The sequence below is a fragment of the Leptonychotes weddellii genome, chromosome 13 (genome assembly GCF_054177405.1).
Source record: "Leptonychotes weddellii isolate Sample4059 chromosome 13, ASM5417740v2, whole genome shotgun sequence".
Classification (NCBI taxonomy): domain Eukaryota; kingdom Metazoa; phylum Chordata; class Mammalia; order Carnivora; family Phocidae; genus Leptonychotes; species Leptonychotes weddellii.
The window spans coordinates 33238364-33252110 of record NC_138381.1 but is presented as its reverse complement, the minus strand read 5'-3'; the positions used below and the strand labels follow the sequence as shown (position 1 = coordinate 33252110).

General features: G+C 42.7%; 1 protein-coding gene across 1 annotated transcript in view; it reads left to right on the top strand.

Annotated features, from left to right (window-relative positions):
• The window catches only part of FHOD3 (formin homology 2 domain containing 3), a 415022-nt gene that overhangs the window by 229387 nt on the left and 171888 nt on the right, over positions 1-13747 (top strand). Inside the window, exon 6 of the mRNA XM_081802533.1 lies at positions 2431-2525. Coding sequence (XP_081658659.1) covers positions 2431-2525 — 95 coding nt within the window. The remainder of the gene's footprint in view (positions 1-2430; positions 2526-13747) is intronic.

Here is a 13747-nt window from a genome sequence, read left to right as displayed (position 1 = left end):
TATATATATATACACACATCCCACATCTTCTTTATCCATTCATCTGTCGATGGACATCTTGGCTCTTTCCACAGTTTGGCTATGGGTTAGGACATAACATATGTAGTCATTTACCAAAGCTGAGTTCTAGAACTATGATAGGTATTTAAGTCCTAGTTAATTTTAATATTACAGGTGACACTTCAGTGACTCTCTTTGCTGCCGCTTCATTTTTTTCCCCTGAGGGTTATTTCCTTAGGACAGATTCCTGAAATTGCCACGACAGGGAAGAGCTTAGGGAGGACTTTCAGGCTCCCAGTACTAACATAAAGGAGCCTGCCCACCCTGCACCTGGCTGCAGGTGGGCTCCCCCCTTGGTATCGATGGGGTTTTTAGAGTACATTCCTGTACTCTTCAGAGCCTTGTTTTTGGGGGGTTTTTTGTTTGTTTTTTCTCTCAAGTGGGGCTAACAATACCCACTGCAGAGGGCTGTTGTATTAATAATGCATATAAAATGCCCCCTCAGAGCATGGCACACAGTGGGCATTAAATGAAACAATTTAAAACAGTTACAGCACTAAGTAGCCTTGTTACAAGATTTGTATCCGTTTGCCTTGCCGCCCGTAATGCAATGTGTGAAGGTACTTGTTTAACTCTCTAGCATTTGATACCTAATTATTTTTTTAAAAATATTTTTGCTGATTTAACTGAAAATGCTACCTCATTATTGTTTTAATTTTTTTATTACAGTGATGACTGACAAATTTGTGTTATTGTAAACTAGCTTGTCATCTCTTATGAAATGCTTTTGACCTTTTCTCTTGGCATTTAGTATTTTCTTATCAATTTATGAATTACTTATACAATAAATTATCTAAACCTTTATATTTGCTGTTATGTCCTTTTAACTATTATATCTTTACATTAAACTTGGCTTTCTTTATATGTTCCACCTTTCTTAGAAGATGAGAAAGTGGTTGTAATTGTGATCTCTTCATAGTAAATTCTGTAGATGAATTTTTAATCAGGTCTCTATTTCTTGCAAATGATGACAGTATTATGTATTCATTTCCAACCATCCTACATTTCATTAATTTTCATGTCTTTTAAATTTGCCTGAAATTCTATAACAGGGCTAAATAATCATGGGGATTGGTGGGCGTCATCTTTTAGTTTTCCTGATTTTAATAGGAGTATTTCCAGTGTTTCACCATTAAATAGAATATGAATCTGTTATTTTCAAAAATACAATGTTTAAGAAAATACTCAATTTTTTAAAATTTTGAGTTTTTGCATACTTAAGAGCATCATTTTTCTCAATGATTCTGTGGTTTTGTTTGATCTTTTGTTGGCTATTTTTTAACATCACATATATTTCTATGCATGCAGTTAGTGTCTACTCACTATTTTGTGCTTTACTATTTTCATTCAGCACCATTTTCCTATGACCTATGTATAAACGTGTGTGTGTGTGTAAGAAACAAAAGAATGGAAGAAGACAGATCCATATATTAAGAATGATTATCCTTAAATTATGGGATTATGAGTTATTTTCACTCTTCTATATTTTCCAATTTTCTGCAATGAGATGTCCTACTGTGACCAGGAAAAAAAGTGTTGCCTAAAAATGTCAATCCTGTGCCAATTAATTATGGGTGAAAGAAGATTTGGGAGGTCACACATGATTTAAGGAAACTTATTCAGCATATGTAACTTCTGTTTGTTCATTATCTAGAATCCAAATGGCTTTTTTGTATTAAGGGAACTGAAAAATTAGAATTAATAATCTTTTTTAAAAAGGTAGTAAAATGACCTGTATTTTCTTTCTGGTGAATAAAGATAATATGTAGTGACTGTCTTTTCCTTAACTAGGAATTTGGGACTTGGTGTCTGACAAATGCTTTTTTTTCATGCTTTCTGACATTTTTTTAAATCTGAAAAGTCTTTTAAAGGAATTGCAAATAATAAAACATATATTTATCTCTTATCTAAAGGATTAAAATTGTATGAGCTCAGGATGGTCCCATAGCATCTGAGACCTGCCAGGTTGCTTTTTAAAAACTTGATTTTTCCTCTTGGCCCCAGTGGGAGGCCCCAACCCAGACACCATCCGAGGGATATGGTTGCCCCGTCTGGGATTGCACACAGATATAGAAACATAAAAACATGCATTTATACATCAAGACACACAGAAGCAACAATCACTAGATTTGGTACCTTAATTGCATCTTCCAGACACCAGGAATAGCCCTTGCTTCCTCTGCTATGGTCAACGCTTTCTCTCTGAGATGAGATTCAGCTAATTTCAGAGCTCAGGAAATCTCTTCAGGTTTGGTTCGTGACACACCGTGTACTTAAAGTATGAAAATCTCAACCAACATTATGATCACTGAAGATTACATGTACATATAAAACCATAATGTCTCCTCCTTTTTCTCTTCTCTTCTGTAGCTTTGGGCCAGATTATGTTGTATGTGGATGGGATGAATGGAGTAATAAACCACAATGAAACCATTCAGTGGCTATACACGCTCATTGGGTCAAAGGTAAGAGAAGGTTATAGTTGAACGTTTTATTCAGTTTGCATGTCATACACCTTTCTTTTGATTCTCCTCTCTGAGATGGTTTTGCAGAAAGAAATTCTGTTGAGCTTGGTTCCAAGCCCTGTAACAATACAAGCGAGGACTACTATTTTATAGGTATAAAAATACACTCAAATTGCAAAAAGCTTTTGAATTTTTAATGCATTTTATGTTTTCTTCTTTTAAGCTTTAATCAGATGCTTTTGGCACCTCTGGTTTTTAATGCTTAATTAAAAGATGTACCATACATACAGTATCGATCTTAGCTGCTCTGTTTCATCTTCATGTATGTTCAGTTACTTAAGGACATACTTTTGTGTTGTACATATGTCTATGCTTATTCCTATATGTAGTTAAAGGAATGTGAGACCACCTTTCAACTCTGCCATCAGTTAGAAAAGTAACTAACATTGAGTAAAGATTGACCAGGCACCAGGGACCATAGTAGGTGCTTTACAAGCATTATCTCCTTTAATCCACAGAAGACTGTGATAAGATAAATAATGTTACCCCATCTCATAGTTGAGAAAGTAGTGCTTCGTTAGGAGAACACTCTCATTTCCCCCGTGGATCTTGGCACGTGGTGACTTTATCCAGGCATGACGTGGGGTGAGACCCCTGCCTTCTGGAAATGCTCCACTAAAGAAACAGATCTACCCGTCACTTGAGGTGTACTGGAAGCTGGGCAAGGCTCTGGTGTGTTCCTCCCTGGGTCCTCACATGGGAGACCCATTTGGAGGGGGGCGGATTGAGGAGGAGTGAGGAGGGGTCCTGTCTTGAGCAGGTGCAAATGAACCCAGGCTGGAGTGTGGTCAGATTTGGGGTGAGGGTGGGTGGGGCATCGTGGAGGAGATCTAAGTGACTGTCGTGGGCAACAGGGTCAGGCGGAGTGGCATCTAGAGGGCCTGGATGGGCGACTTGAACCTGGCTTACACAGGTCACAGAATCAACATAACATTCTGGGGGTCTCTGGAGAGCATGTGGTCAGCCCAAACTGTTCCCCATCCCCGTACTTGCTCCCACACCCACTTTGGAAAGCCTATCAAGGCCGGTGTGCACTAGCCTCTAGCTCAACCTCTCCCGTTACCTGCTTCCCGAAGACTCTGCTGTACCTCAGGAGTGAGGGCTCAGCCCTGATTTGACTTTGGAGAACAGATCCCGTTTGGGGTTTATGGTCCTCACAGACTTCCAGAGTCTTGGTGATGGCGCCCTTGTGTTGTGGGAGGGGACTTTTCTCTGTGACTGGCGCTGATATTCAGGACTCCTTGGGTCCCAGATCCGTGGTTAACCCTTACATCTCCCTCTCAGTTTTCCTTTTCCTCATATTACTGATGATAGATTCCCCCCCACCCCAATTCATAATAGAAATAGCCATGGTTTCTCTCAGAAGACTGACAATCTTTTCTTCTCTCTCTTTTTTGTGTTTGGCTTTGTTTTCTATGGAAAATGGAAATGACTGTTTACAAACTGCTGTGGGTGACCTTAGATGCTGAATGCAATGCGGCTTTGCCAGGTTGATTTAGCCAGGCTGAGGGAAGATTTATATCTCCTATCCTGTTTCAGTGTTTTCTGTTCTTTCCTCTTGCTGGGAGCCTTCCCCAACCTTCACGTTCATTTGGAAGCTGCTCCCTTCCCAAGGCTCTCTGGCTGGTCTCGAGGACCCCACAGTCTAGGGAGATGGAAGGAGATTCTGCAGTAGAGATGGACTTCTGACAAATGTTGTAGATGAATAAAGAAATCTTTGGGGGCACCTGGGTGGCTCAGTTGGTTAAGTGTCTGACTCCTGATTTCGGCTCGGGTCATGATCTTGTGGTTGTGAGATCGAGGCCCGCGTTGGGCTCTGTGCTGGGCATGCAGCCTGCTTAAGATTCTCTCTCCCATTCCTGCTGCCCCTCCCCTCCCCCTACCTCAGAAAAAAAATCTTTGTAGCTTTATTACAGCTGTGATGAAACACCAATAGCCAGCACTCTATCTAAAAGGAAGTAAAATCTAACATACTTACGGTAGGAAATATGACAGTCTTTTAGCTCATCAGCAGGAAGGGCACAGAGTGCAGGCAAAATCTAGGTGGTGGGACTGAAGGAAGGGAAGGAGGATACAGACAGAAAGGCACAAAGAAAGAGGGGGAGATGGAGAAAAGTGAGAGGAGAGACCCCAGGGGAGGAAAAGAAAGAGAAAAAGGAAACAGACCAAACAGGGATCATTTCTCTGCTCAGTACATGGGAGAGGGCTCAGAGTCTAATATGTTTCAACACATCCTGCTGATGTTTCTTGGGATTCATTCTTGTAAGGAAAGCAATGGAAAGGGCACCTTCTGGGGCGCCTGGGTGGCTCAGGCAGTTAAGTGTCTGCCTTTGGCTCAGGTCATGATCCCAGGGTCCTGGCATCGAGCCCCACATCAGGTTCTCTGTTCAGTGGAGAGCCTGCTTCTCCCTCTCCCTCTGCCTGCTGCTCTGCCCGCTTGTGCTCTCTCTCTCTCAAATAAATAATAAAATAAAATCTTTAAAAAAGGAACCTCCTTATTGCATTTCTAAATAACATGGAGAAATCATAAAATTAAAAGTTTTCAAGAATGAGTGTGTAGGAATTCTGCCTCCCCAGCCTCCTTTCCCGGTCCAGCACACAAATATTTGTGACCTTGGGCATCTCTCCCTGGGGCCTCTGTCTAGGGTGGAGCGATCTCTTCCTTCCCAGCTGTGGATTCAGTGCTGTTTTTTCCTCCATCTCTCATTTCCCAAAGGAGGGTCCATAATAGTCTCCAGCTTCTGTGCTCGATCCTGAGCCGGTCACTATGAGGGCGAGAAAATAGAGCCATCAGTCAGCCTGAGCCTCAGAGCTTACAGTGTTGTGAGAGGGGACTGTGGGTGACACCTGCTGCCCATGTCCACTTACTGTGCTGTCAGGTAAAGGTCTCGCTCTGTTTTCCGTGGTGTGCTTGGTTCCGGGCTAGTGGCCATAAGGCAGCAGTGGCAGCACCCCCCAAACTGTTGTTTGGTGTAGTTCTCATGAGATCTCCTCTTATTTGCAAAACCAGTAACGGTGGTGCCTGACATCCCCCCCGCCCCCAGGGCCGTGACAGGATGGTGAGGATCTGCAGAAAGCATGGCTGCACTGACCTGAAACTCCTAGGTCTTTTTTTTTTTTTTTTAAGATTTCATTTATCTATTTGACAGAGAGAGACACAGCGAGAGAGGGAACACAAGCAGGGGGAGTGGGAGAGGGAGAAGCAGGCTTCCCGCTGAGCAGGGAGCCCGACGCGGGGCTCGATCCCAGCACCCCGGAATCATGACCTGAGCCAAAGGCAGACGCTTAAAGACTGAGCCACCCAGGTGCCCCTGAAACCCATAGGTCTTAAGAAGGAAGCCTCGGTCCCCTCCTTACACATAGGTTTTCCCCATTCACATTAAGAAATCAGGAAAGCCAGAGGTCCTAGGGATTTCTTTTGACTAAGAGTCCGATTTCTCAGAACCTAGAAGATTTACCTTAAAATCCTGTTCTTTCTGCCTTAAACAGGCACAGAGTTGATACATGAAATCTTGGGTTAGAGAAAGCTTGTCATTCTGTTTTCATAATTTTTCATTTTCCTTCCATGAAAGGCAACAAGATGTGATTTTGCAGCCTGCCAGAGGGTCATTATGCAATGCATATTTGCAGATATTTGAGACTCCTAGCCAGAGGAGAAAATGATGCATTTGCAGCCAAATAATCACTTTTTAAAAGAAAGAAAAAAAAAGTGTTTCATTTTATTTACAAAAGCCCATCTTTAAACTCCCCAGTCAGAGGTAAGAAGCAGATGCTCATCCCATGACTTCTCACACAGCATGGATTTTTTGCTCTTCATACATCTGGAAGTCTAATTAATTGGGGTGAAATGATTCGGCTTGTGCAGCCTGGCCTTTCATCACTCTAACACACGAAGTCTGTCTCTCTGTATGGATCCCCTTCTGGTCCATCGGGGAGGCCCCAGGGCCCCCACCTCCTGTGGGTTCTCCAGGGATGCCTCCGGATGCAGTCACGGAATCTGCACTCTCTGGATGGCTGTCCACCTCGGCTCACCCTGCTGTCTCCATTTTTCCGTCAGCCCCATGGAATCTAATTTTTCTCAGCTGTGCCCCAGGGTGCTGATCACAGATCTCTAGGCTTCTTCTTTTTTTTTTTTTTTTTTTTTTTTTTTAAAGATTTTATTTATTTATTTGAGAGAGAGAGAGAATGAGAGACAGAGAGCATGAGAAGGAGGAAGGTCAGAGGGAGAAGCAGACTCCCTGCTGAGCAGGGAGCCCGATGCGGGACTCGATCCCGGGACTCCAGGATCATGACCTGAGCCGAAGGCAGTCGCTTAACCAACTGAGCCACCCAGGCACCCTAGGCTTCTTCTTGCTGGGTGGGGACAGGCATGCTTGAACACTACCGAAACTGTGAGGTGGTGATACCTAGGCACAAGTTGCTGTGGAAACAGAATCATGGAAACATGGGGATATTTTGAGGAAAAGCCTCGTAGGTTTGGGGTTCTGGATATGGATACATAAAAGCGGGAATCAAAGATAGGGTCACAGTGTTGAGTCAGGGCAGCCAAGAATCCGGTATGGCCTCTGGCAGGAATGAAGAAGTAGGATATTGGGATTCACTGGCAGGAGAACTTCGGCACCTTGGTTTTGAGGTGAAGGTCGTGTCCACAAGGAGGGCTAAGCCAGGGCATCCATGTTCTCAGTTGCTCCAGGAAGAGGAGAGGAGATTCAGGGAGCTCTTTGGTCTCGGGTCATTGGCATGTCACTGCTGTGTGATCCGTACAGATGCCCCACGTGGGAGTGAGAGCTGAGGCTCTTTTTGAGTCACAGAATATAAAACAGAACCCTGGCCTTGAAGAGATGGCAAAGTCTTGTTCAAGATGTTCCTTATATTCACCAGCCACCTTCCTGATCCTTCTAGAGGCAGAGGGAGCACCATTGCTGGACCCTGGAATTGGTGGGAAGCCTGCCTTCCTGGGACCTGCGTCCACCTCTCTGATATTAAGCACACTACTATGCACTGCTTGCTGTTTGGAGCAACACACCCTCACTTCCCCCCGGAAGCTCTTTGAGTATTTAAAGGCCATCAGACATATCATCCTGTCCAAGCTAAACTTGATGGCTTCCACAGAAAGTCCTTGGCGACATCACTTGCTGTTCCTCAGCATCCTGCAGACAGTGTCCTCCTTCCACAAATCCCACTTTGGATTCATTAGGTTTTGCAGCAAATGCCCTTGGAGCTGGCGCACATCAGACTGATAATGTACGAAACCTCCCAGGGGTTGGGTTGGTTGGTTTGTTACACAGCCATTTTGCTAGTTTCTTCTACTCTGTATCTCCGTGATTGATTTACACCTCAATGCAGGGCTTTGCATTTGTTCCCACTGGTATCAGGTCATTGTTCTGGCCTCAAGATTAGTTTGCATTTTGCTTTGGCCATTCATCACGTTAACTGTTAATTCTAGTTTTATTTAATATAAATTTAATAAGCAGAGCTTCTTTGTCATTAACCAAAATGTCGATATAGGCAAGGAATGCTTAAGCCGATGAATGAAGCTTGCAGGTTGACACTCATCAGTCATTTTAAGGCCGTTTTGGTGCAGTTAGTGGGAAGGCACCCACCTCTGATCATATTCTAGCCTCATTTCTTCATTGAGTTCTAAGGCCAAAGTCAAGGTATGCTGCATCTGCTGTTAAGTGCGGAGCTCTGAGACCAAATACACTTGTGTGATCCTTTGGGTGGATTATTTTTTCATCTATAGAATGGGGATAATAATCTATAAAATGGGAATGAAAGTAATAGTGGAGAATATGTAAAACACTGATTATCGTAGCTGCACATAAGTGCCCAGTGTTGTGAGCTAACCTCACTTTTCCCAAAACTTCTACCTACTTCCTGTTTAAAAAAGGGAGATCTGCTCAGCTTGCCAAAACCTGCTCACCTGAAAACTGCTGGTCCCAGGTGTTTCCTTCTCTTTTCTAAGTGCTTATAAGACATTCATCCAGAAAGCCTTTGGAGCATATTGCCAGGGATCAATAGAGGGTTTAATAAAGTGTGGGATATCAATTTTCCATTTCATCGGTAATTCCTTTTTCTGAAAATGGGGACATTAACTTTGCATTGTTTGAGGTGCCTGTGTTGTAAAAATCTCAGAACGACAAATATTATGCTCACTTATTCTTATTAGTGTCATGAGGGATCATATTAATTAACATGTTCAAATGTAGAAACTGAAATAGAGTTGCCATGTTGAGAAGACATTATCTGAATTCCTGTTCTCACTCTAGGGGAACATCCTATGTACCATTGTTTGAGGTACATAATTTTCCAAGGTTTTTAATGTCTGCATCTCTGGATCCTCACTTGAGGAAATGGTGATTGTGTGCCTTCATTAGAATCATTTTACCTTCAGTAGGATGCTTGTTAAGATGTTCTTGCATCTAACTTCTGTCCAGGAGGGGAAAGTTTTAGGCTTTAAAATGTTGCATAAAGAAATGCTTTGCATGGTTAAAACTGATTCACTCTCTTTTCCTCTGTTGCATTGTGGGCAATTTCTGTTGACTTATCAAGTTACCTGATTCTTTGCCCAGCTATTTGAGTCTTCCTGATGAACTTGTGAAATACATTCTTCATCTCTTTTACAATGCTTTTTATTTCTAACATTTCCATCTGACCCTTTCTAGTTTCCCTTCCCTGAAATTTCTCATCTGTTCATGCACATTGTCCACCTTTTCCACCAGAGTTAACATACTGATCATTGTGAATTATAGAATTGCAACATTGAGTTAAATCTGGTTCTGTTGATTGCTTAGTTTCTTGATAACAGGGGTGGGGACTTGGGGTTTTTAAAACTTTCACTGATTTTTTTTATGATCAAAAGAGTAATATTCTCTTTGCATAAAACTTTAGAAATACAAAAAAAGTCAAAATCACCTGAAATACTTCTATATAGATTTAAACATTAACATTGTACATTTTCCTCTCATCTTTGGAATCTTTCTTACATAGTTAACTCTATATTACAAGCATTTTCCTGTGTTATTACAGTAAAACATTAAAACCTATGTAATAGTCATAGAAATGGACTGTAATTCATTTGGCTTTTCTCATATTAATAGAATTGTTTCGATTTAAAGAGCTTTGTTACTAACTTCATAAAAACATAGCGAATGAGGTGGTGTTTGAATATTTTTCCCTATGTTCAGTGTTTCATTTTTAAGATTTAAAAAATTATGCAAGTTTTAATGGCATGTTCAAGTAATATTTGTGTTAAAGGGATGGTGGGTACAAAGGGTTATCACTGTCTTGATGGTTACTTGGCTACATACAGCCATAAAACGAATTCTCACCCGTGTGATTGCTTAGACGCCCCATATGAGGATAATCTCAGTGGAAGAAAAAAAAAAAAAGAAGAAATAGTTTCACTCGTTATTATTTTAGGAAGATGTCAAGGGGAGAGACCAGAGATTTGAGCCAGACCTTATGGGAGCCAGTATGCTGAGAGGACCCTATGGTCCAGAATGGGTCTCCAGCCTCAGGGCTGGACAGCAACTTCTTCAATCCACTCTGAGATGATCCGCTTTAGGGAGCTGATTTGTGGTAGGAACCATAACTCTCAAGAGGCTTGTTGATAAACAGAATAGTAGCTTCCTAGTTTACATAGGCAAGATCCCCATGAAACAGGAGCAGGGGGTGGGGCTTTGACCCTTCTGCCCTGTTCACATTTTCAATTCGTATTCACCATTCCTCAGGCTTAGTTGTCCTCTGTTGCGTTTCCAGGGCTGATTATTTGCTTAGGAAAATTCTTTAACCTTGGTTATAGCTCACAAGAGCGTATTTGTCTCATTTCCCCAAGGCTTAAGTTTTTGCATCAGAGGGAAAGATGGGGCTCCCCATAGTACAGTAGAAAGAGTCAGATTGGCCTTTGTGTTTTCCTTTGACTTTCTTCAGAAATGAGTCATGTGACAAGTTGGGTAGCCTTCTAGAACACAAGACTTTGCATCTGAGAATGGGGATGTCACTAACTGGACAAGGACCCAACCCTGTTGATTTCTTGCCTTCATTTTGTAAATATTACCAGGGTGTTCTTTAAGGCAGTATTTTAGTGCCGAGTTTTTGCTATTCCTTAGTTAATAATAGCAGAGTGGATCTGTGTTACCTGTTATCATCCAACTCCTCATAATTACATGGAATATCCTAAAGGAAAGTTAGCAAAGTGGGTATCTTCTGGCCTTGCCCACTTTTATCCATTGTTCTCTAAAGAAAACCTCTTGCTGAACCCCAGAATTTTATCTCAATGGAAAGAAAATGTTCATCTGTAGCATTTTTAAAATTGATATTTAAGTATTTCTGAATACTCTGCTGTATGTTCCATCCTGCAAGATTTCCTCTCCACTAACTAGGAGATCCTTAAGTGGTTCCCAGACTCACACTTGGCTACTACATGAATCACAAATATAGTTTGGTTCCCTTTTTGCGAATTCCATTAGGTCATAAGCAGGTCGGCCATCAGGCCCTGAGGCCATAGCTCATGGCTTTGGTGCAGGTCACTTCCTGTCCTGGCAGGTGTGCCAACCCTGGTCTCCATGCATCTCCCCCCACCCCATGCCAGATACCTGCAAAGCCATAGCCCAGAGTTCTGTACTCAGGTCATCTGTTTGGGCCCACACTTGATTTCTGACCAGACCCATCTCATTTTGCAGACAGTATCTTAAAATGGGATACCTCAAACCCTGAGGTATCTGTTGGACTGTTTGATAAGCAGTTACAAATGCTTTAGGGCCCGTTCTGAGCTGCTTGCTCAGGAATTCTGAGCTTAAGGGTATGTCATTGAAATAAAGCGTTAAAATGAGAAGGTCTTAAAAGTAACTGTCTTTAGTCACTTGGCTCTTTGTTGTTGTTAAAATACTCAGTATATTGTTAGTTCTGGTAAGCTGGTAAACAGTGTGGCAAAGCTTTATAAGTCAGTTACCTTACCAATTTCTAATTCAGCTTTAATAACCAGCATCCACTTCTAGAACATATATTTATGCTTTTTTAGTGGAAAATGAAACAAATAGAATGAAGCATGTTTTTCTAACTTCCTTTGTAATTTAAATCCTGAGGTTTGGAAATTGTTTTCTTTTTATGGTTGTTGAATTTTTAGAAGAGTAGGAATTTGGAGATTTCTTTTGGAATACTTTTATTTCTACTTAATAAGCAGCATATTTGACCTTCTAAGTATAGTTCTTGTGTTTCTCTAAGTACAATAAAACATGAAGGCAGTTCCAGTTTGCTCTAACGTGCAAGATTATTGAGAAACTGGCTTTTATTCCTTTTCCATACATCTGGTACTTGCATTTTATCTAAAACCCAGATACCCGGGTTCTGTACCACTGACACCATGCTCTTTCTGTGGGTTGGCCCAGAAAAGAAAAAACAAAAAAGGCAAAGTGCTCTGTTGACGGTATCCTGCCACCCCTCCCTCAGCCCTCAGCCTCCCTGGCATGGAGGCCACACTGGATCCCCAAGTTGTTTATGGAATCTGGAGGCTCAATCCCTGGACTGAGGCTTGACCCGACAAACATTACATCCCTCCGTCAAAAGGCATCTCTGTTCCTCTGAAGGCTGATGGCCTCTCTTTTATGCTGAGTAAGAATGGGGTGCAAAATGATAGTTGAAGCAGAAAGTAAAGCTCAGCCCAGTGGCCCCCAAAGCGTGCTAAATACTTAAGAGAAACACAATTCACAGCTGGCTGCGTGTTCTTGTCCTTCCCTCATAACAAAGGGGTGGTCTCAGAGTCCTGTTAAATACTGTGATTTAGCTACATGGTTTAAAGCAATATAAAGCATAATTTATTATAATGGACTAGTGTTAAAATAGAATACTAGTATTCCCTAGAATGTAATTATATAAAAGGCAGGGAACGTGTAGCTCAAGGGCTGACTCTAGACCCCCGGCGTGTTTCCTCTAGCCCTAAGGAAGTGGGATTATTTGTGGGAGCATGAACCCAAAGGCTGTCACCCAGCTTTTCTCTTCCATGGAAACCCACAGGCAGCTGGATCAGCTCCAAGCCGTTTCTATTGACTCTCCCTCCCCACTGTCAGGGCTATCTTCTGGCAAGTGCTCTCTGTCCTCAGCAACCTGGCTCTGAGGTCTTCTAGTACAGAGAACACTCAGTTGTGGAGTGTGGAGGTATTCTCAGTCCTCTCTCAGCAGGGAGACGACCATGTCTGTGAAGTCAGGACCATGGCTTTGTTATCCCCTCACAGAACCCTGTTGGGTGCTGTGCATCTGGAAAGCCCTCGATCTTGTTGAAAGAAGCAGCACAGCCTCTTGGGATGGGAGGGACCTTAAACGGGGTCAGCCATTGCACCACCATCCAGGTTCAGTATTTCTTCTGCAGTGGCCTTAGCAGGTGGCCACTCAGAAGTCTCCAGATGTGAGGAATTTGCCCACTTGGCTTTGCACCACTGCTTCTGAGACTGACTCCTTTTTGCCCTGTACTTCTTTATGACTGGTCGCTCTCCCTTCTCATGAGATTGATGTACCTTCAGAACGAGAATCAATTCTTACTGACTTTCCTTGGTGTAGACAGATGGGCGTATGTTTGAGCCTGTAAATCATTGCAGTGAAACCTGTCATCAGAACATGAGGCAGCACCAGGCAGAGCTGAAAATCCAACAGTTCACATGGGAGGGGCACTGCCTTGTCCCCTGGAGGAGCCTTCAGCGGTGGAGCCGGGCTGTGGTGTGTGTGCTGGCCCCCGTGTAGCTTGCCCCCAGCTCCCTCATTTGTGGTCCTTGCTCTTGCTGCCACACCGTGCCTGCGTCTCTGGTCTTTTGCTGTCCTGTGGTTTGTCCCTTCCCGGTGGACATGGGCTAGCAACCTCCTTTGCCCTTCCTGTTAGAATGTGTCTCAGATCAGTGCAATGGCACCAAGGGTGGATTTTTAAGAGCTTTGCGATGAGCAGCATGTTTAGACTTGGAGGAATGGGTGTGTGGCCTCCGCTGTGGCTGTTCCAAGGCTTTGGAGGGTTTTGACTGCATTCCAGATACTTGTGGGCATCAAATTAAATGATTTCTGGATAAATCAGGGTTGATGTAGAAACCTTCTAAAGTAATGTGCTTTTATTACTTTCAAGTCTCTACAGTAATGCTAATAAGGTATTTCTGGGGAGGAGTCCTGCTGGACATACTTGG